The sequence below is a fragment of the Gadus chalcogrammus genome, chromosome 3 (genome assembly GCF_026213295.1).
Source record: "Gadus chalcogrammus isolate NIFS_2021 chromosome 3, NIFS_Gcha_1.0, whole genome shotgun sequence".
In the NCBI taxonomy this organism is placed as follows: domain Eukaryota; kingdom Metazoa; phylum Chordata; class Actinopteri; order Gadiformes; family Gadidae; genus Gadus; species Gadus chalcogrammus.
The window spans coordinates 5,632,553-5,656,681 of record NC_079414.1 but is presented as its reverse complement, the minus strand read 5'-3'; the positions used below and the strand labels follow the sequence as shown (position 1 = coordinate 5,656,681).

The 24,129-nt window shown below is 39.7% G+C and overlaps 1 protein-coding gene across 3 annotated transcripts in view; it reads left to right on the top strand.

Annotated features, from left to right (window-relative positions):
• Nucleotides 1-334: 334 nt before the first annotated feature.
• The window catches only part of LOC130379044 (glutamate receptor 2-like), a 45,577-nt gene continuing 21,782 nt past the window's right edge, over nt 335-24,129 (top strand). For all 3 annotated transcript variants that reach the window (XM_056585621.1, XM_056585620.1, XM_056585619.1), the window contains exons 1-7: nt 335-585; nt 7,788-7,928; nt 18,827-19,066; nt 19,153-19,274; nt 19,995-20,069; nt 23,108-23,161; nt 23,495-23,653. In XM_056585621.1, the coding sequence (XP_056441596.1) occupies nt 516-585; nt 7,788-7,928; nt 18,827-19,066; nt 19,153-19,274; nt 19,995-20,069; nt 23,108-23,161; nt 23,495-23,653 (861 nt within the window). In that variant the 5' untranslated portion in view covers nt 335-515. The remainder of the gene's footprint in view (nt 586-7,787; nt 7,929-18,826; nt 19,067-19,152; nt 19,275-19,994; nt 20,070-23,107; nt 23,162-23,494; nt 23,654-24,129) is intronic.

Genomic DNA, 24,129 nt, shown 5'->3' with positions numbered 1-24,129 from the left:
CGAGGTTTGGTGGGTTAACGTCGACTAGGTTATACCGTAATTACCTCTATAATGGCGCGATGTAATAAAAAGGGTCGCTCAAAAGATTGCAGCGAACGGTGGCTCAATGGACACCCTTGATAGATTGAAGCAGACCAAATCAGTGATGAGACACATATTTTATTGACAAACGCTGCAAACGTTTAATAAGGTTGGCCGTTTCGAGACTATGGGGCGTATTGCGAGTACCTCTACGATGCACAACTGTCGGCAAATCCCGGTCTTGTGTCGTGCTTCTTCGTCTGCAAGTGGCTCATTAGTATTCCTGTAGCGTCCTTGAGACCCACCCCCAGCACCACTGTCAAACAGCGGCAGGGTGCGCACGGTGGAGGAGAGAAGTGATCCAGGTATCTGCAGGGCTCCACTTAGATCTTGTCACGGGACCAAAACCCTCGGCTGTAACTGCTGTTTTTAAACGTGCCGGCCTGTGAAATGGAAGCGATTATTCCTTAAGAAGAGCCAACCTGACGAGGAGGATGAAGCCGCTGCTCTTGTTGATGCTCTTGTGGCGCGGTGGGTTCTGCGGCTCCCCCAGCGTCCAGATCGGTATGTTCTCTTCACCCGTCTACTTGACAGCTCACGCTGCTCTTCTTAGCGCTAAACCATTTGACAGTGAAAAATCCTTTCTTTAATTTATTTTCTCACCGTCTGCTGTGTGAAATCGTCTTTGGTTTTGCGCCACAAAATGACCGAGCGTATGTTGGAGGCTTGTGGCTGCCGAGCAGGCGGCTCGATGATGGTTCATTCAAAACCATATCTAAAAATATTCATTTTCCTTTTGGGCAATAGTTGGATATACATTCTACATGTGCCTTAAAACGAGAGCGAAACCGGGTGTAGGGAGAAAATTATATTTGAACTAAGTAGGCCACTACGGTTATGGGGATGACACATTTTCTCTCTCTCTCTCTCTCTCTCTCTCTCTCTCTCTCTCTCTCTCTCTCTCTCTCTCTCTCTCTCTCTCTCTCTCTCTCTCTCTCTCTCTCTCTCTCTCTCTCTATATATATATATATTATTTATTTCCTTTTGTATTATTATTTATTTATCTATTTCATTATATATATTTCAACAAGGTCTTTTATAAGACGAATTTTAAAGTTGTAAACATTTTCGAAGTCAGACATGGGTATAGATTTATAATTTTCATATGGCATGACCTCTTAGTCTACGAGGTCTCTTTTTGACCCTTGTCAAAAGCAACTATGAGTATGGGTTAACATTATAACAGCATCTCGTTTTATGGATGAGACTAAATTACACAAACCACGATAATAAACCTAAAGCATACGCTAACAATTGGGTCTAATTCAAATATTATGGCCCTGGCAGGCAGCTAGTTATGTGTTTGCCGTCTAGAGATTCTGCTGGAGTTCTGCTACTGCAGTTCGCATTGCGATTATGGGCTTCAGCCATTTTAGCTCCACAACCCATCTTTATGGTTTCGGCTGCACTACTGCTTATTATTTTGTTAGGCATCGATTGCATATGTAGTTAGAATTTGGTTAAATGTAATATGGTTTTAGTAGTCACAAACGATCAGATTAAACATGAAATCATCACCTATGCATTTTATTGTAGTGCATTTGTAACAGATAAAACAATGCATATCCATACATAAATATAGTAAGGTAGTATCCCACTACCAGATTTACCATGATCTTGGAACCCAAAAGTACTGAAGTCAGATTCTTGAGACTAGGGTTTAATATATTCGGATGTTCCACTAGTAGTCTATTTTTTTTTACTCCGGATGCTGATCTGCTTTAGGACCAAATATAGGTTAGTTCCGTATGAATTGTTACTAAACGACCCCTTAATTGTCGTAATTGAAAATCGACTTAATATTTAACATTACTGCTTACCAGTAGCCTATGTTTGGGTTCAGGATATTTGCAGTTGGATATGTTGTATTTATAAAATAAAGAAGAAGGTATAAAGCCTTCTGTCACATTAGTGTAAAGACTAGATTCATGCAATGGACATACATTTAAAATCCACACATTTATATAATTACGTCAGAGACATTGTTTTCCAAAAGAGTATCACACCAAGCAATAAGTGTGACTACCAGAGCTATCAATCAACAGATTGTGGTTTAAGATATTGATGAACTATTTACGGATTATTGCTTGTCTTCCGAAACAGCTATTGTATTTAGGTAAAAAAGAGTATTGGGAAGTATTTTCTGAATGACTTCTGCTCGATTGTCGCATTATTAGAGATTAAATGGGACAGAATTGAGGTTGCATTCATGCAGACCGTGTCAGTTCAATGGTTATGAAATATTGTCACATATACGTCATGTTTGTATAACCTTAAAAATAAATAACACATGAGGAAATAAGGTTCTCCCTGATTTTGTCTGAAGCTGCATACTGAATAGCATAAATAATACATCACTCGGTTGGTAAGTAGAGTGCCGTCATTAATTTTACAAGCTGCCAGCTTGTAAAATGGCAAACCCTGCAACACGTAATATGCCTTCAAAAAAGCATACTTTCTACAGCAGAAAGCAGTACACATATGTACGTAGTACTCCTTTTTGGATGCAGCATAGAGACACAGGTTGCATCTGGGCTAAATAAGGCTGGTGGCTCTGTACTGCCTGCGCCCACAGCCGTGACATAGTTAACTGCTGGATAAATGTGCCCTGACAAGTTGAGCATGATACTGCAGTGTTATGACAGGTGTTATTCCAGTCATCACTAAGGTTATCAAATACTGATATCTTTGTTAATCTGTTAGTGGTTTTGCCTATTTTATTGACCAAAGAATGCTTGCAGGGATATTTTGAAACCTCAGCATTGAAACCATACCTTCTTTGATACTCTTGTTGTCCCTGCAACTCATTTACTTTCATGAAGCTAAATATTCGTTTCAATTCAAACTAAGCTGACAGGCCAAATTGAGTCCTGTATTAGTTGGTGTGCTACCTCAAAGCCCTCTCAGTAACTACCTCATACATACTACCCCAACTATCTACTACTCTAGACTCAGGGCTATAGCAAGCAATTATAATACATATATTTTAATAGTTATTTTAACTGAGAAACTGTGAAATCCAAAATTGTAAAGTATGCAGGCTTCTATCACACCTACCAACAGGTTTGGCTATCTTTCTGTCTGACCTTACGAAAATGAATGAAAATAAAATAATTATCATGGTTGTAATGAATGATAGTTGCTAGATCGTGAATTACATTCCGAGTATCTGGTGACCTTTTGGCAGGTAAACAAGAGAAGGCACTTCATTAGCATGAGTTACTAATCTGCTAATAGAAATTTACCGGACATATTATTAACATTTGAGGTTTCAGTGGGCCGCATATTCTGGCAGTTTGGATTTCTAAAACAAACAGGGATTTGAAAAAAGCTTGTCCCTCTGTGCACTCCCCATCCTATATTTTTCACCATTGAGATGATGGCGTGTGAGAGCGACGTGTGAGATATGTGATTGATAAGAAGGTGGAATTCCATGACCCGATCAGGCAAGAGATGCAGTGATTTGTCAAAAAATTAACCGTTTGTAACGACCGGTGCCAGCAGGAATACAACAGATAGGACCCAATCACAGATGGGGAAAGTAAATAAGGAATTAATAAAGGCAACACTATAAAGTTCCACCAACTGGCAAGGAAAATACGAACTACTACAGAACTAGAGATACAAGCAATGACAAAAGCCCAAGACAACATCAACCATCTGACACGGGAACAAAGATTGTGAACTGGTTTATATGTGGAGAGGCTGATGACGGCAGTAGGTGCAGGTGGGGAGATCAATGAGTAAGCTCAGGTGAGGGAAACTCATGAAAGTCATGGCAGATATTGTAAGGCAGATTTGGAAAGAAAGGATTCGGCAAGAACTATTGCATTTCTAACAGATTTCCCTCAAACTAGAAAAAGTACAACTTCATATTTTTTTTTGGTGTGCAGCTTGCTCAAAATAAAGGTTTAAGTTGACCTGGTGTATTGGAAATGTTCAGAAGCGGGACATGAAATAGTGCTGTAGATTCATGATGGCTGCTAAGATGTTCTATGTTGCAACTTGAGTGCTTTTGGTGGTTGCTAGGGTGTTATGAACAGTTCCTAGTGTTCCAGATGGTTGATAGGATGTTGATGATAGGACGTTGATGATAGGAAATTGGTGATAGGACGTAGATGATAGTTTGTTGATGATATACGTTGATGATAGGACGTTGGTGATAAGACTTGATGATAGGATGTATGTGGTAGGCTACGTTGATAGTCTGTCGATGATAGGACGTTGGTGATAGGGTGTGGTGATAGGACGTTGATGATAGGACGTTGATGATAGGACGTTGATGATAGGACGTTGATGATAGGACGTTGGTGATAAGACTTGATGATAGGATGTATGTGGTAGGCTACGTTGATAGTCTGTTGATGATAGGACGTTGGTGATAGGGTGTGGTGATAGGACGTTGATGATAGGACGTTGGTGATAGGACGTTAATGATAGGACATTGGTGATAGGACATATTTTTGATTCTTGAATCTGTGTTCGCAAGGGTTAATCATTATATTATATGAATATGACGTAACATGAACCCCATGTCTGCATGTGGATGTGTGGAGCTCCATCGGACCAGTGGTCGATGTTAAAGCAATATTTGACCTATTTGGCATGTTGCATTAATTCTCTGCAAAAAGTGAGATATTCTGTCAGCCATTTGGACCCCTTTATTTGCATTGAGTTTGCCAGGATATGTTCTTTAAGCACAGCGTTAGATGTATCTAATGAAGTCCTTGTAGAGTATTTTGTCGTCTGTCAGTTACATGTTTCTCATAACTTTTTAGGATTATTTGACTTTGCAGAATCTTTGTCATTGTGGCAGTTGACCGTAGGGCTGGGCGATATGACCAAAATATCATATCCCGATATAGGTCATTCATATCCCGATAACGATATATATCACGATATAGCACATTTTCTGTAAATTCAATGAATAAATAGTTTACATAAAATGACCACATGGAAAGGCCTGCATGCAACAAAATATAAAATATGAATGTATAAATATAAAAAAGTAAATAGAAAACACTTTTTCTGTTGGTTTTCAAAAATATTAAAGCCAACCATACCAATAGTCTTTAACAGTAGAACTTTGTATTGTAGTGGCAAACAAAAATGAATACAGGCCTAACATAATATTGGTATATAAAATACGAAATGTAAACATGGAACACTTTCAAGTTTACTCTCTCCGTACTGTTTGTCGTGATTCATTCGTAGGTGGTAAAATAGGTTTGTGGTGTTTGAGTCTGGGGAGGGGACCGGTTTGCGGCATACTTTACAAAGTACGTTTTTCTGGTCTGTGTCCGACTTTTCAAACCCAAACCATGTCCATGCGATAGAAGTAGCCCCTCTTTTAGGTACGAGCTCTCTTTGTCTTGGCTGGTCGTCAGAGTTCTTCTCCTGTTCAGAATTGTCACGTTCACTCTCCTCCATGTTTGTTTGTTTGTTTGATATAAACGATAGAGCATAATATGAAACGATAGACATTTTTATATCATCACACAATATATATCGTCATATCGCCCAGCCCTAGTTGACCCTGCTGTTATCTCTGAGCTCTACACAAGGCAATGGTTTAGGTTGTACAGACCAGTTTATTCGAGCATTTCGCAAACGCTTGCAGGTAGAACAGACCTTACATTCTGGCGTCAGAGCTCCATGTGTCTGGTGATATCGGGTTATCCTGTATGCCTTGATTGCCATATGCACCAGAGGTGTGAAACCTCACCCGTCCCAGAGTCTAATGAGTCTGACTCAGGCCCTTTGAGGCAGCTTAAACCAGCCGTCAACAAGCCCTGGATATATTCTGTGCCAGTTAGCCTGGAACCTGCCTTTTGAGTTCTTAGTAACATTACCATTACCTGAGGAGCCTGAGGGTTAACGTAGTTAATGTTGACATCACTGCCACTGCCGTTTGCCTTTACGTTAGTCCTTTCGGGTTCCAGTGTTTCTTTCCGATCAGGTTCCGCTAAAAGGGACACTGTGTAGAGTTTTAAGTAATGTATTTGCTAAAATCAGTTTCTTCATTCAGAAATATGTCTTCATTGGTGCAAAATTACCTCTGCCAATAATCTGATTTATCCTCCTGAGCGAAGAATTTCTTTTGTATTTACATTGAACGGGTAAGTCCTAAGGAGGACCCTAACCCTAACCCTAAAGGCCGATCCATCCTCCGGATACGGACAGTTTCGTCCGGTCCCGTAGGTGTTTTGTGGGAACAATAACAATAAACAATAAAATAAAAATGTCAGGTATATAGTATAATATAAGTATATACAAATACAATATATATATATATATATATAGATGGATGGATGGATGGATGGATGGATAGATGGATAGATAGATAGGACGAAACATCTCCGGAACCGGACGAAACTGTCCGTATCCGGAGGTATGGATCGGCCTTAACCCTTCCGGCTCTATGAAAAACTATAACGGCTGAGAGGGACATAAAGCACTACGCGGTACTAACTAAGGCTAAACGAGTTTTCGCTCAGAGCCAGCGTGACTGTAACGTAGAAGGAGCAAGCAGGTTGCAACGCACATTTGAAGGAGCGAGGCGCTGGAGAGAACTGTTTGAATGCAAAATACAATTTTACCACGAGATGGGAGAAATTCCTACAAAGTGATCCTTTAAAGTGATGAAAGGTTAGATTTACGATTTAGCGAGCGGTTCATGTTTGCATGTTTTTCAAATAAAGGTCTGCACAGGGTTAACAACAAAAAAAAAGCTTTGTAGAGTAGGGGAATGCTTCTAAGAATCTTCTGCTTCTGTCTGATCAGTCAACTAGGAACAGATGTTAAATTTCACACCCTAATACTGGAAATTGCCATTTCTTGGCAAATTTGGCAAATTTGATTCAAATTATAGCGCTTAGATCCCATAGTTAGGCAATAGATCTAGCCTATGTCACATTTTAAGAGGCCTCAACAATTGCATTAGCGTTTTATAGGCCGCTTTATTATATGTTGGATCTAATGAGAGATCTTTGCCCGCAAATGTAAAAAAATGAAAAAGAAAATCTCCAAAACTATGTGCTGGTGTATTCAATTCACACTGAGCACCAATGTGATCTTAAGCCGGGAACAAATCTGTCTTCATGCTTCGAGTCTAGCGGTGTTAACTGAAATTGAAACGCCGAATCAATGACATTAAAGCGGGCAAAAAGTGAAATGATGCCGTTGGGTTTCACCAGTTAACACGTTAGACCCACAGTGACTTGGACCGATGAGTAAGACTTTCGCTCCCCGCTTTCCATCGCTTTATTACACTTCATGGGCTTTGAGGACATAAAAAAACACAAATCCAAACGGCAGGTATTTGAGATCTTCTGCTAAATTGAATGGTGCCACATTTGTTCTATACGCTGAAACGCATCATTAAAATATCTAAAAAAGATTTAATCATTCAAACACTTCTACATTGTCCATTTCTATGACTTTTGTCAATGGTCGGTTGTGAGACTGGGCACCCTCTAAATTCATAGATGTATGAAGTCTACCATTATTAGACATTGATCTTAATGTAAACTTATTTATCTTAGGGTGTGGTTCGCCAATTGATTTTATTCGTCTATCAATCTTACTTGTTACTCTTTAGTGAAATAAATAGACTCCTTGTGTGTTATCTTCCTCTTCCTTCACATTTAACCCAAAATGTATTTTGCAGATTTTTTAACAAATATATTTGTATTCCTCTTCCCCAGGTGGATTATTCCCAAGGGGGGCCGATCAGGAGTACAGTGCATTCAGAGTCGCTATGGTCCAATTTGGAACAACAGACTTCAGACTTACACCACACATCGACAATTTGGAGGTGGCCAATAGTTTTGCTGTCACTAACTGCTGTAAGTATTTGAAATTTGGTTGTATAATTACTTGATTAAGTGTCTCTGCAGAGGGACAAATATCTCTGACTGATCAAACTCAACCCAATCTACAGTAAAGATCTTGTTCTGGTGTAAACATTATTATGACCAATGCACAGATTACTGTCCTGTTGTTAATTGTCAGTGGATTTGAATACGTTTATGAACGTTTGACCATACATGTTGAAAAGATCTACCATGTTTATTATATTTTACTTATATTCTTCATTTGCGACTATGAGGGGATTTTCTTCTTTGCAGCGTCAATGTATACATTGGTTAACTCATTGTATGTGTTTGGAGCTTCGGAGGCTGTTTCTATCCTACACTATACTCAGATCTCTGAGAGTAGAGTTTTAGGTCATTTTTAAGTCATTTATCAATTGTGCATAAGAGGTTCAAAGACTATAGATCGGAGACGGTTATGTTGGTTTATTAACATACATTTTTCTCATGCTAGTTCAGTGAACTGAGCTGAGAACTGAGCAAGACCTGAGCAAACTGCGTTGCCAAGTGTTTTTGTAGAGGTCAGGCAGAACTTACCTTCATTTGGAGATGTAAGCCTTCAACCTTCAACAACCGGTGTTGATTTCCAGAGTATTTCAGTTACTATAACGTTAACTGTCCGATCTGCTCCAAGGGAGTCGAGTACTTCCTGAAAGTGTTTAATTCATCTGGCTGCTGGCTTGTTCGGATCTTGAAATGTTTCCAGGGGTATATTGGCTCGTACATCTACTTGAGTGAAACATGATATTAGAACCTATGCACACACTTTCCTGGAAGTGTACCAAACATTCTTAATTGGCACCAAAAATGCTTTAATTTGTAAATTAAATTCCTTAGACATCTCTGTTGATCGGACACTATCCCAACTTCAGAAATACAACACAGACTCACAAAATAAAAGTTTTATCAAAAACCAACATGGAAACTTGCTTTACAGCAACGTTGCAGAAAATCTTTTGCTGTAAAGTCAAATATTACGTTGTGTTCTCCTTAAAGGACAATACACTGCTCTGGGTGATCAAACCATCATAACCTTCTCTCTTGGCTTCACTAAAACATCCCTTGCCAGGATAAACTCCCATAAAGACGTTTCTCCTGAAGAGGATTAAGGGCACTCTTACCATTACCTATACCGGTATTGTTCTTTAGAGGGTAGGTGATCCCCGTGTTGTAGCTCAAAGCCAAATACTATACATTTTAAAAATGATCAGGGGGGTTGCGAGTTTCATGGGGGGGTGTCATAAGACTGAGTTGCTATCCCTTTTTTTATGGCTGATGCAAACTTTGTGATATTTTCCTAATCTAGAAAGGCAAGGCATCGTTGAATATATTTATTTTCTTTTTTATTCAGCTCATAGCACAATCAATTTCTCTAATTACCGTTTCCTACAATACCCATAAGCCACTGTGCGTTTCAGCCCGAAACAGTTGAAATCGGTTAGCAGCTAGTTGCTAGCGCTATCAAAGATGACTGTCTATTCTGATTCTGAGAATGATGGCATCACAACATTTTGGCCTATTCAACAGTAAATAATAATGATACATTTTGAATATTATATCATTAGGGTGAATTATTTTCCAAGTAACCTTAGTCTTTTGATGTAATTCTTTAAGTCTATTATGAGTTCAGTCACCAGGCTACATAGCCGAGTCATTGGCTAATTACAATTACTCTATGGTAAACCTCACTCCCTGACCCTTAAGAGCGCTATCATTTGCTGACCCAAATCAGGTTGGCTATTGTAAATGTGTATTGTTATTAATACCATTGTCAAGATTGCTTAAAAATCCAAGTCTTTAGTAATACCACTATCGATACTTTTCTATAATTTAGTTGAAAGATGAACTGTATAGAACTGTATAGTCTGTGACTGTTCGATTTCTGATCAGAATTCAATCCAATATGTAATAAATAATAAAATAAACACTGCTGATGCTGGGCATTGCCTTGTAATGGGGTGCTGGCCGGTGAGCAGGCTGGTAACCATCAGGGGTGTCCAGGCATCCAGTCACACAGTCACCGCAACGTACAAAAACTGACTGAATTATGGTAAACTGGGGCAGGGTGGACAGAAAACATGGAGGCAACCTCTAATCTAGTGCCTAGCAGCAAACCCGGTTTACCCAGTCGCAACAGCAGCTGAGGGCACCCCTAGGCGCCAGACTGGCTTTGTATATCTCAGCAGAAGCAGCCTCCCAGATTACAGATGACAGACTATTCTATAGATAGTGCGCTCAATAGGGGAAGGCTCTGTTTCCTTCTGATTGCTTCTTAACCTTTAGTATTGAAAGAAGGCCAGCTCCCGAAGACCGGAGGGGCCAAGAAGGACTATAAGGAAGGATAAGGTCCTTCTGGTAGGATGGTGCTTATCTGTGCAAGGCCTATAGGTTTAGGTAAGCAGTAGCACCTTAAAATCCGAAGCTGCAGTTATTGGGATCCAGTGGAGAGAAGCAAGAATAAGTGGAATTTTATGCTCAAATGTTATCTTTCTAGTTAATAGTCTTTTCAGCTTTTTGTTGTAACAATGTTTACAGTAGTCATCAAGTTCTTGGGATGATGACCCCAGGACTTGTCTGGCCATGCAAGAGGATAGACTTGATGTTTATTCTAACATCATTATATATCTCTGAGTCTAAGGCTCAATCTAAATTAATGTGTCAGGGCTGGCCAAGACATCTATATGCATAACCCAGTATGAAAATACTTGGCTTGTGGAGGGCTGCTTGCTTTCGCAAATGGAATATTTAGTACTGGTAAAAATATGTGAGTTTTGTCCTAAACTCTATTAACATGTTTAAAATTGTTGTTTCCAACTGCACCTCACTTTACAACTTGCTTCCATTATGAGTTCACAACTTCTGCTTTATGACAATAATGTTGCAGCAAGTCAACTTAACTCTAGAATGGACCAGCCTTTTCTGTCTTGACCAATCAGTCTCCCCGAATAGATGAAGTAAGTCTTTCTTTCAAATAGTTAAATGTTGTATGACAGTGACTTACAGGACTCTAGGCTGAGCGGGTTCTGATGAGCCCACAGCCAGAGCTCGACCGCAGCTCTGTGAAGGGAACAGGACGGAACAGGACGGAACAGGACGGACCCCCCCCCCCCCCCCCTTGTCTTTTTAGATATACCGCGGCTGACATGCTGTCTGTTCCGATCAGAACATGGCGGCTGCACAGATGAGAGAAATATGACAACCCTTTCCTCATGGTGGACAGTTCAGACACATGGATGTGAGCAGTAGGGGGTACCAGCCCCTCGCCTCAGACCAAGTGGGAGTGGCACATCCCCCCGCAAACCGTCACTGAGGAATCAGTAAAGACCTCCAGGTCTGACATCACCTCCCCAAGGGAAGCCTCCCCAACATCTAGGTCCACTGACATTGAGCGGGATACCGTGAGAACCTTGAGTTGTAATGCCTGCGATCCAACCTCTGGCGAGCTAACCACCGCTGTAGTTGGTGCACAAAGAGCAGTCCAGAGTCAACATCAGGTGGCCATCGGCCCCCAAAGGGTCATGATAGAATGTGGTGTCACTTTTCCGCAAACGTCAACAGGACAGCACTTCGCCGCGGGGGGGAGAGTTTCTCTGTCCTAGTTGCTGAGTCGAGGTTAAGTGAGTGTGTGTGGATGACGTCTAGTTTAAGCAGCCTCACCTGGCTTAGTCGGATTCGACTCGGTGAGACTTCACACCTGTCGCACATTGAGTAATCAGTGTGCACACTGGAAACCAGCCATCCCCACACACACTCAGGGTGAATTCTCCTACATGGTAACATGGAGCACCATTGTCATGCATCAATGTCTGCAACCTTACAATGAACCGGTCTTCCAACAACCCGTGTCCTCGTCTGGAGGAGCCCAGCAAAAGTCACCTTGGTGGAGTGTAGCAAAGAACAATGTTAGAGTAATATATCACCGCAATAGTATCTGTTCTCACCGCTCCTCTGAGAGCAGAATCAGGAAAACGCTGAGATAAAATAATAAAGAGATGTTGTTGACAACTAAGCGGCCATAGCGGCCGCTTAGCTCCCAGCTCCCACTCACTCTGAGCTGGTCTGCTGGTCGGCCAGGGAGGGACCAGGCCCTCGTAGGCCACGCCCATAAAGGTAGAGCGGAGCAGTTTACTGTGAGCCTTGACAATAGAATGGTCGAAGTTAGTGTAATCTGTGGATGTAAACCAATTTCCGTCTTGCACACGTCAGAACAACACTCTAACAGTGAACCATCTGACTTTCAGGGTTATTGGTTGTTGAAAACGCTGATATCCAGAATGGTTCTAATCTCCCCTGACCTCTTGGGAACTAGGAGTCAAACCCTTGGCTTGCAAGGCTCAAAATTACCATTTCTCTATGGATTTATTAATTTTTTGTCCCTAAAACCAGTGACATTCTTAGATTGGATAGAGTAATAGTTGTTGGTTATTTCCATATTCATGTTTATTGTACATTCAGTACTGTTTTTGATTTTGTTAATATATCAAGTCAGGTACATAGGCTACTTTGGGTCTTATGGTGTTGATATTGATAGTATCTACCCTGAGGAGCTTTTTGTTTAGTTACCATAATGCATTTTATTAGGTGTTGTTTTGAACCCAGGGCCCTGCCTTTAAAAACGAGAGATAAACCAGCTCAAGGATGAGAAGTTCTCAGCAGTGTTTTATTGAAGCCTGGTGTTGTTGTGTTACAATGTGGATGTTTGCTTTAACGTGCATTGATGTGTAGCTTTGGAAAGTGTGGCTCGTCGTAATTAGGTGAGTGCTGCATGCAGCGCTCAACTATTGTTCTTCTTAGGTTTTATTCTTTCTTTCTTTCTTTCTTTCTTTCTTTCTTTCTCTCTCTCTCTCTCTCTCTCTCTCTCGTTCGTTCGTTCGTTCGTTCGTTCGTTCGTTCGTTCGTTCGTTCGTTCGTTCGTTCGTTCGTTCGTTCGTTCGTTCGTTCGTTCGTTCGTTCGTTCGTTCGTTCGTTCGTTCGTTCTTTCTTTCTTTCTTTCTTTCTTTCTTTCTTTCTTTCTTTCTTTCTTTCTTTCTTTCTTTCTTTCTTTCTTTCTTTCTTTCTTTCTTTATTATTCTCTACAAATTTTGGGACCTATCTCCTTCCTCAATTTTTCACCTAGAGACTCCATTCAAATTTAAAAATGTTCATATTTTATACTTTTTAAGATATTCTACTTTTAAAATACTAGCTTTTTTTTAACATGGGAGACAATGGGAGGACGCAGGAGCCGTCCTCTGGTATTTCAACAGTGTAAGACACTAAATCAAATTTCAACCGTTTATCTTCATTCAACCATTTAACATATCTACCAAGTTATATCTTCAATAATATCTAAACAGAATTTCGATATCATTTAAACTTTCTTCAGAATCACAGTTTTAGTTTCATACCAGCTTCATTTTCAGCTGTTTTCATTGAAGACGTCTGCCCATTCTGACACTCCTAATTCTCAAGACATCGTAACTCAATCATTTTTCAACCGTTTACCTTCGTTCAAACCATTTAACAAATCTACACACTTCTATCTTCATTAATATCCAAACGGAATTTTGATATCATTTCGAATCACAGTTTTAGTTTCATACCGGCTTCGTTTTCAGTTGGTCTCATTGATTTACGTTGACACTAGAGCGGGAGGATGTTCATTGGTGTTGCCAGATTGGGCGGTTTTTCCCGCCGGATTGGGCTACTTTTGGAGGATGTTCAGGCAATGTTGCCAGATTGGGCGGTTTTTCACGCTCTATTGGGCTACTTTTAATCACATACCGGTTCGCTATTCTCTTGAACGCACACACACACACACACACACACACACACACACACACACACACACACACACACACACACACACACACACACACACACACACACACACACACACCAGTGCGGGGCAATATATTTAACCTTTCAGATTCTTCAGTTCAATTTATTTTACATTTCTGCTTTTTTAGCAATGCTTTGCGTTCTTCATTCAGCTGTCACTTTATTTGTTTCCAACCATTTACATTTTCTTAAATGGTGTGCATTGTTTACATTGTTTACTCCATTTAGACTTTTGAACTTTTGTTTAAATCCCTTCAAGATTGAGCATTTATGGAATGCCACAAATCTCCAAATCCACATCTTCAGCTAAACGTTGGTTATCCACTTTGAACAATATGATTAACGAGGCTAGAGCTGATTATTTGGCTGACCTAAGTAATGGAATTCCTAAATCATTGTTTGGAATTATTAACAATATTGTTTCACCTGCTGTACCATATGTGATTTTATTCTCCATTGATGACTGTAATCACTTTCTCACTCACTTTGTTGACAAGGTTAGAAGTTAATGGCAAGCATAGGGCCCTCATCCAGGTTGTACTATGCATACATCATTCTGGACTCTTTCAGTATTCTTTCCCTAAATTATCTCACTGATCTAGTGCGTAAAGTGAATCCAAGTCCATTAGATATATCACGACACCTGTCTTTAAATGCTTACGTCGATTGGGCTTTGTGTGTGTTCTTTCATTAAGGTCCCATGGCATGAATAGCTAGTTTTCATTCTAACAAAAGCATGGTATTTACTTTGTTTCTACTTCTAAATAGTACATGTAGTATAATGTTTCATTTTCCAAATTCACGTACAAAAAATCTTTGTAAACATTATTTGTTATTATTGGAATTAACCGTGTTAACCGGCTAATGTTTTATTGAAGCATCCACCAATAATAGGGTTGAATCAGTTTTGGACAATTTGATTTCTGTAGCTCTTTGTCGCATAATGGCAAATGTTAAAGGTCCCATGGCATGATAATCTCACTTTATGAGGTTTTCTAACATTAATATGAGTTCCCCTAGCCTGCCTATGGTCCACCAGAAGCTAGTAATGGCGTTAGGTGTAAAACGAGCGCTAGGTATCCTGCTCTGCCTTTGAAAAAACAAAGCTCAGACGTGCCGATTTCGAATTTTCTCTGTTTGTCGTCATACGGGGACATGTTGCCTCCCCTTTCTCTGCTTTGCCTGTCCAGAGAATTTGGCCTAATGACACAATGAGCTACTACCGTGCAAACGCCACATGTGTGTGCGTGTGTGTGTGAATACACACACTGTAACGCAAGTGTTGTACACTTCTTTGTTATTTTGATAACCGTTCTGCGCATAACACATTGGTGTCTTTGACGTCTGAAGTGATTGGGGGAAAGGAACTTTGGCTTTGACTCCCTGAAATACATGAAACATGACATGGAGGAGAAAGGGATTGTTTCCCGCGATTGTCTCACATCGGAGCCCCGCTACCGATGTGAGACCAATCGCGGTCAACAATCCCTTTCTCCTCCATGTTGCGGTTCAGTCTACTTCAGATTGATGTGGAAGTGGAAGAACCAGAGAAGAACCTGACGCAGTCGTTTGAGATTCATAATACCGTCTGGAGGCGCACACAGCTTTTGGCCATGATAATATATATTATATGATATAGATATCTATGTATAATATGTAGGGATACACCGATATGAAAATGTTGGCCGATACCGATATCCAATATTAAAAGTGCTGTTACGGCCGATAACCGATATTTACCGATATCGATATTGGTATAAAAACAAGTTTCTATGATGATTTTGTATACTGAAGAACATGTAAACACTGTGAATATGAAAAAGTAATTTCTTTCTTTATTTTCCAAAACTTCGAAATACATTGTTTCTTCAACAAGTTACAGGGCATCCATAAAAAACACAAGTTACTAACAGTGTTAGTTTTAGGCTACTTTTACAACTTGCATCTATGAAAAAGTTTGGATCATAAATCACAATAACGATCACGAATCAAAATATCTTGACAAGGTTTTATAACTTATATAAAATTGGCCAATATTCATGGAAACCAGACACTTGTCTAATAAATTACAAAAAGTGTTTCAAGTTTAAGTCAATTTCAACTCAAATCTGTGAAATAGGCTAAATCAAATATATCAAGGGAGGTTGGTTGTAGTCTTTTCACTCGGTTCTAGCACTGCTGTTGATCCGGAGAACCGAGCGAAAAGACTACAACCAAATATAAACACGTCCGGTTCCGGTTCCGGTTTCAGTTTCAATGGGATTACGGAACGCCAAATAAAACACAACAGAAACTGTTCGCTACGATACTTGATGATGTTGTTAATACCGGAATTGTCCATTAAACATGCGCTGATCACGTGAACGCACAACTTTTTTTTTATCAGCCGATCCGCGGATCACTTGCGTCCCGAACCGTGAGGGTTGATCCATACGGATCACGGGAAACCCGTGATCCGACACGGCATCCTCCGCGCATTACTTCGGCTTTGCAAGTACTGCATATTGCAATTCGAGTAACTTAATTTGAGACCGTGAAAAACATCCAAACCGCCGACATTGATTCTTTTCAGTTAAGGTGACAAACACTCCTGTACTGCCTCTCCGTGCGTCTCTGGCTGCGTCACTGACACTGTCACATGACCAAACAAGCTGTGCATGGGCAAAAAACACACACAACAGCAACTAGACGGAAATAAATATCGGCTGTTAATATCGGACCAGTTTTACTTATCGGGCCGATGCCGATATGTTAAAAAATGCCGATAACGATATCACTGCCGATATATCGTGCATCCCTAATAATATGATATCATTTAGATATAGAGCTCCAGGACTCCCGCCGGAGCACCCAGAGTGTTCTTGAATATTTACAGAACACGGCCAAAAGCTGTGTGCGCCTCGCCATTGCGATACATCCACTGTAAACATGAGCGTATGTTACCGTGGCCGCAAACTGCTCAGGGCCACACCCCCACCCTCCACATTGACCCGCCTCTAAATAACGGCACGTTTGTGGAAAGCTCATTGTGGGACTGGCTCGTAGTGGCTGTAATTCTGCACCAAGTCTGACACTCTTACTTATAAGATATATACATGCTTCCTCTAGGGCTGATTATAATTAGCTTATAGGACATCTCTTGCCACTCTTATGCTGACGATATATAATGTACACATCTTTTTATCCCAATAAGCCCGATCAATTGGCTATTTTTCATGAATGCATTAACTCTATCAATAAATTAATGGCTGATCATTGTATTTCCCTGAATGTGGATAAGACGGACGTTCTGTTCATTGCCATTGACAAATTTAGGATTACACTTTATTCTCTTCCTAGGTTTCATCTTTGATCAGTTTATGTGTTTAGATTATCATGTTGGCCCCTCACTAAGCTTAGGTATTGTAACAACAATTTGAATGAAAATGTTCTTTACATGATTTATTTCTACACGTTTAGATTTCTGTTTTTACCTGCCTCAGCATATCTGCGTTGGATCTAGGGCTGGGGGATATTGCAAAAATTATTATCACGATTATTTTTTCGATATTGATTGATATCGATAATAATCACGATATATGATTTGATACTGCTGAAGCCTGAAGAAACTAGAGTGTTCATTAGTTAAACCGTACCTTTTTGTTTATTACCATATTTGTGATAGGGGAACATTTAATCACATTTAAATATAAACATTTAACTTCACAAACGTGTTTTATCTGCTTCCAACAGAACAATATAAGGTAGCTTGCCTTGTAACCTATTGAAAATAATGTAAATAAAAGCTCTGACTTCTTTCACATTAAACTCCTTTGGCAGGGCTTCAGAAAACATCTTAAATCTTGTAGAGGCGCAACCAATACATGAAAAGTAAAAAAGTGGATGAACAAAGGCCCTGGCACATGAACTGAACTTTAATATATAAAATATGAACTACGTATTGCTTACGTAAGTGCAAAATGAAAACATTGAAAAACCAGATATTATGCTACATAAAATAATGTGTTTAAAACTAAAAGATCTGTGAGTGACTATCACATCAAACTCCTTTGGCAGGGAGGCAACAATCTCAAATGTTTGGAGTGGTTTATTTCTGCTGTTAGAATTTTACTTTATTTTTTTTAGATCTATTTTTATTTATTTTTAATATCGAGCATTTATGTCTAATGCTTATCGTCATAATCGACGTGAGTTTTATCGCAATTAATAATCGTAATCAAATTATTGCCCAGCCCTAGTTGGATCATTTACACATTTTTCAAAATGCTGCTGAAAAGCTTCTGACAAGGTCCTGCTGGAGACCTGATATTAGCCTGTCTCTCATTTTCCTACACTGGCTTCCAATACATTAAGAGTACATTAAAATCCTGGTCTGCACCCATAGAGCCCTGCATGGTCAAGACCGCTTTTACATTTGGACATACTGTAACACACTGATCCTTGCCTACTTCTCCTTCTGCCAAAACGTATATAATATTATGAATAAAATAACCGCATATAACGTGAGATATACTGAGCACCTGGTAGCATTCAGGTTGCCTTTCAGTGAAGATTCACATAGAGATCGGAACCTAGCAGCACAACTTACTGTAGTCATTGTCGTCGGAGAATGAAATAATCAGAGGAAATAACACAGCTTATATAAACTGCTTGAGACCTCCGAGCAACACCTACAAACGATTCCCCGTACCTGTTACAAATCTAGGGGTGATCATCATCGAGCTGTAGCTCATGGTCTGTGGACCGCGCTCCCTCTACATACTGTGGACACCGCAGATAACAGCTAGTTTTGGCTATCCCTATGCCGGCTGTTGCAAAGTGTTTGCCTGTGAATGGGGATATATCAATAAACTGGACTTTTATGAAAATGTTTAATGAAATGGAAAATTCTTCTATGTATTAAGACAATTAATTGTTATACTCTTTCTCTCTCTCTCTCTCTCTCTCTCTCTCTCTCTCTCTCTCTCTCTCTCTCTCTCTCTCTCTCTCTCTCTCTCTCTCTCTCTCTCTCTCTCTCTCTCTCTATCTCTCTCCCCCTCTCTCTCATATAGTTTGCTCCCAGTTCTCCCGAGGTGTCTATGCCATCTTTGGCTTCTACGACAAAAAGTCAGTGAACACCATCACCTCGTTCTGCGAGACGCTCCACGTGTCCTTCATCACTCCCTCGTTTCCTGTGGAAGGGATGAACCAGTTTGTCCTCCAGATGAGGCCGGAGATAAAGGGGCCGCTGGTGTCCTTAGTGGAGTACTATAAATGGGAGAAGTTTGCCTATCTCTATGACAGCGATAGAGGTAATGGTACTCCTTGTTATAACTCATTATATAAATGTGCTACCACCAAGAAAATATTTATGCAACTATTTATATTCTGTGTGTAGGTTTGTCAACTCTTCAGGTGATTCTGGATACAGCAGCTGAGAAAAAATGGGTTGTCACAGCGATTAATGTTGGAAACCTGAAAGATGAGAGGAAGGATGAGGCCTACCGCTCACTATTTCAGGTACATACACACACGCACACATTCACAGTCCCCCAATCTCTGATATTGTTCCTCTCTAATACAGCCAATGATGTAGAAGGTTGTATATTGATTAGGCAGAAGTCAATTTTTTCAGGATGGGTAAGAATGAGTATGTTTGAATATAATTACAATGTATGCAGTGGGGGTCTCCCTCAGCATATGTGGTTCAACATCTGTAAGTGTGGACTGCCAGAAGGATTTCTAGCCACTTATACAATATGAGGGATCATTCGTCATTATGGTTTATCTCCTAGTGTAAATCAGAGTCCCCCACTGAGGTCAGCAGTCTTACGATTAGGATACAGTCCTCTTTGATGTCTGCCAGACACAGTGTCCAGTATCAATTTAAGCCTTTAAACACCCTTGTACTCTACATCAACCACATGCTCTGCCCAGGGGCCCCAGTCACCTGCAGTCAGTCTCCATAAAGCCTTTGGGCATTGATCGATGGAGGTCGTAGAAGCGCTGCAATTCCCATATCCCATTAGAGACTAGTCTTTCACTACAGTTTCTGCACACTACATTTTATTAATTTCATTAAATTCTAGTTATCCCCTGATCGGATGTATATTATTGTTAACTGTTATTGTGCCATTCTGCAGCAACCATTGTGTTAGTACTATCTGTACTTGAATTTGTGTTTTAATCACGTAAAGCAATTTGTAGGAATTTGTGTAACATTCTCACTTGCTGTCCCAGGATCTGGAAATCCGTAAGGAACGGCGTATTATTCTGGACTGTGAACAAGACAAAGTTAGAGACATCATGGAACAGGTTGGATTGATCTCTCTCTCTCTCTCTCTCTCTCTCTCTCTCTCTCTCTCTCTCCCTCCCACCCTCTCCATTGAATAAACGGTGTTATATATGTTATAAAATACAACAACATACAGTAGCGTAGGCCTGCGGCCCTATTCAGCTATGCACATCTCATGCAGGAGGCACAGTTATTCTTAAAAATAATATTATTTATTGTTAGCTGTTGTCAGCTGTACAAAGTGGTAGCCCTAGTACAGAGGCACGGAAACACATACACATACACACACAGCAAGTGAGAACATGATCTCATGGTAAATGTAATTCCATTCGTACAGTGGCGGCTGGTGGTTTTTAAAGTGAGGGAGGAAGGTCTGCGTGCTTGGTTGCCATTGGCCTGGTTGCACTGTTAGTGGCGTATGGTGGCATAAGTATGTGGGACTCAAGTTGTTTCTGGGTGTTTTGGGGAACTACAAAATAGCAGGGAGGGACAATTATGTGAATTGGTACAAATCCACCAGTGGCAGCATTGTGCTTTGAATGCTGGTGGGCAGCATGTCTTGGACTACAAGGGCAGAAGGAAAGGATGCAAAGCCGATTAGTCAAATCAGGCCTACTCTTGATTTGTAAAACTAAATAAAAAAATCTGGACAAGAACATTATTTCACAACTTTTTGCATTGGCTGTAGTATTTTGATAGTATTGTTTTGAATCTAACAATCTTTTTTTTTTCTAATTCCTCTGCGTACTACTTGAAAGCGCATTGCGTACCACCAGTGGTACGCGTACAATAGTTTGAGAACCACTGGGATAAGCGATTATGATGGGTCATATTTCATGGTAGCCAATCGGAGCCAGTGTCTTTGTACAGATGTTCCACAGCCTTTGCAACCAAGCAAATTCAAATTGAGTTTGAAGTATATCAGGGCCTCGAATGGGCAGTTCAACCGTTTAACACATTAAGGCCAAGTGAAAACTGCTCAGAAAAATCTAAATTCTTTGACATATAGCTACTTTTTTTTATATAGTAATGCAAATAGTTACTTTCCCTGGTAACTAGTTACTTTTATTATCGAGTAATTCAGTTACTAAGTAATGTATCACTATAACTAATTATTTTTTTAAATAACGTTCCCAACACTGCATTTGAATAATATATTCAGTATTACGTCAAATTAGGTCCTGCATATTCCTTTTTATTTAGCATTTATTAAATGTATGCCTTTTGGCATCATGTGAGTTCATTGCATAGTCTATATTTTTTCCCACTGTCTACATTATACAGTTTCTTAGTCTGTATGGATTAATTCTTTCTTAACAATGTTACCAAAATGCTCATCATTGGTTTGTTTCTTATGCTCTTTGTTGATTGGGTTGTTATGAATAATCACATAAGATGACCAAAAGGAGCATTGTTTGCTGCCTGAGGGCTTTTTATTACAAACAGCAATCTAGTCATTCCCGATATTTTTGTCCTCAAAGCCAATGTATTATTTAGTTTAACAGTATTACAAAATACCAAAATCTATAGTGTATGAGTTGCAAGCACAAAGATATTAATGGCAGATAGTCTTGAGTTTTGTATACTTCTTATTGTACAAGAGACTGAAGGATTAATGCCCTAGACAGTAAAAAGTGGTTGATGGGCTGTTCGCTGTGAAAGTTATTAGGTTGTTACAACTGCAATTACTATTCAATTTAACATGTTAAATCAAACCAAAAGTAATATTGTTACGTACATTTTTACTTTCAAGAGGCATTAATCAGCGATAGGCTATGTCATCTATCACATTTTGAAACTATCTTGGCCAACACCTGTGATCACACCACTTTCTGAAGCTTTCAAGCTTTCAATAAAATGAATTTTCTAAAGAGTTTATTACTAGAGATAGCGTTTGGTTAGCGTTTTAAAAAGTATCATGTTTATGGTTACTAAGAACTGTAACACCCTATACTTATTAGTTATTTAAGTTTAATTTTAGTAAAAATAGAAGGAATGCATTACACTTTCTTAATAATGTCCTTTGTCATCTTCTCACACACACACACACACACACACACACACACACACACACACACACACACACACACACACACACACACACCCAGACACACACACACACACACACACACACACACACACACACACACACACACACACACACCACACACACACACACCCAGACACACACACACACACACACACACACACAACCACAAACACACGCGCAAGCATACACACGCACACGCGCACACACACACACACACACACACTCTCACACACACACACACACACACACACACACACACACACACACACACACACACACACACACGCACACACACACGCACACACACACACACACACACACACACACACCCACACACACACACAAGGACACCTCGAAGGGCATTATCCCGCTTTAACCATGGTCACTTGCCAAAGAAAATACCATTAATAGGCTGAATAGACAATTTGCTGGAACTACTTAGCAGGGGTCCATGTATCAGGGATTAATGGACACCCTGCAGCCAATCAGAATCGATTATTCCCCCAGACCATGGTATAACGCAAAAGTAATATATACGGCACAGTTCTCGGGAGATGAACTACTTTAAACAGCAGTAACTTCGTTACCTTTTTTCAACACAGTTCAATGCTGCTTCATGAGCACACTTATCTCTGGGCCTCAAAGTGTAGAAGGCACATACGGTTTATCACGGCAATAATGATATGATCTGACAGTAAAGGCTTGCAAATCAAACATTGTTTTAACCATTTATTATTATTTAGCAGTCTTAAAAGTGCCTCCCCAGTAGAACATGTATTGAGTCCTATAAATAACGTCGAAATCTTCACAAACCCCATAAATAAAGGCATAATTTTAAAGGGAGTCATTCTTGGGATTCATTTTTGTTCATATTTAGTCTATCAATTGAAAATAGCCATGCCACCCTGCCCTAAATCTGATCAGAATTATTAAATTAGATTAAATTTTAATGTCTACTACCAAATCAATGTTGAAATTGAGAATGGTCACATTTTCTTTTTCCAACAGATCATCACCATTGGCAAGCATGTGAAAGGATACCACTACATTATCGCTAACTTGGTAGGTGGATTACTGTATCATACTCCGATTAACTGTCATTATTACTATTCTATATACTTCATTATTCAGATTCAATTTTTGTATTGGTATTTTCTGCAAATCTCAAATTTCTTAATACTTTAAATATATTTAAATGTTTTTTTATCTTTACGTTTCTACAAAAGAAACAAAAAAAAATGTCTTTATAGTTGCATACAAATGCACTTAAGCAAAAGTTGTTAGGAAATGAAACTAAATACAGTACAATCTACTCTTATATTTTGCTATATATATTTCAATTTAGAGTATTCATTACTATGACAAAGCTTTAATGTGTGCCTTCATGTTTTTCAGGGGTTCGTAGACGGGGATCTTTCTAAAATCCAATATGGAGGGGCCAATGTTTCAGGATTTCAGATTGTTGACTTTGACGATCCTGTGGTGGCGAAGTTTGACCAGCGCTGGGAAGGCCTGGAAGAGAAGGAGTATCCAGGGGCTGACACAAGGATCAGGGTATGAAGAACTTTTATTAGTAAATTAACTGTTAAATTCAGCTATCTAAAAGTGCCGGGCAAAAAGTTTGAAATCAGTTCAATCAATTCATTACTGTGACATTATAATTTCATGAATGTAACGGAAGGATAACATCTACTGGTTTTGGGCTTTTATGTTATTGTTGCTGTTACAATATAAATATTTTTGTTTGAAATGTGCTCTAAAACACACTGTCATGTAGGGGCTCACTAACACTACAGATAGCAAGGGTTAATTTCCCAATGGTAAGTTGTTTTAGCGAGCCTCACTTTTCTATGGTGGCCGTCGTTTGGAGAGAGAAGGGGGAGAGTGGGGTCAGGATTGGATTCCTTTTTCAAAATCTTGACTGAAGCTACCATCAAATCACATATCTTGTTAATTGAACCTCCAACGACGCAGTGTGTGCACCGGTGTGTAGAATTGAGTGGCGTCTAGCGGAATGAACTGGCTGGAAT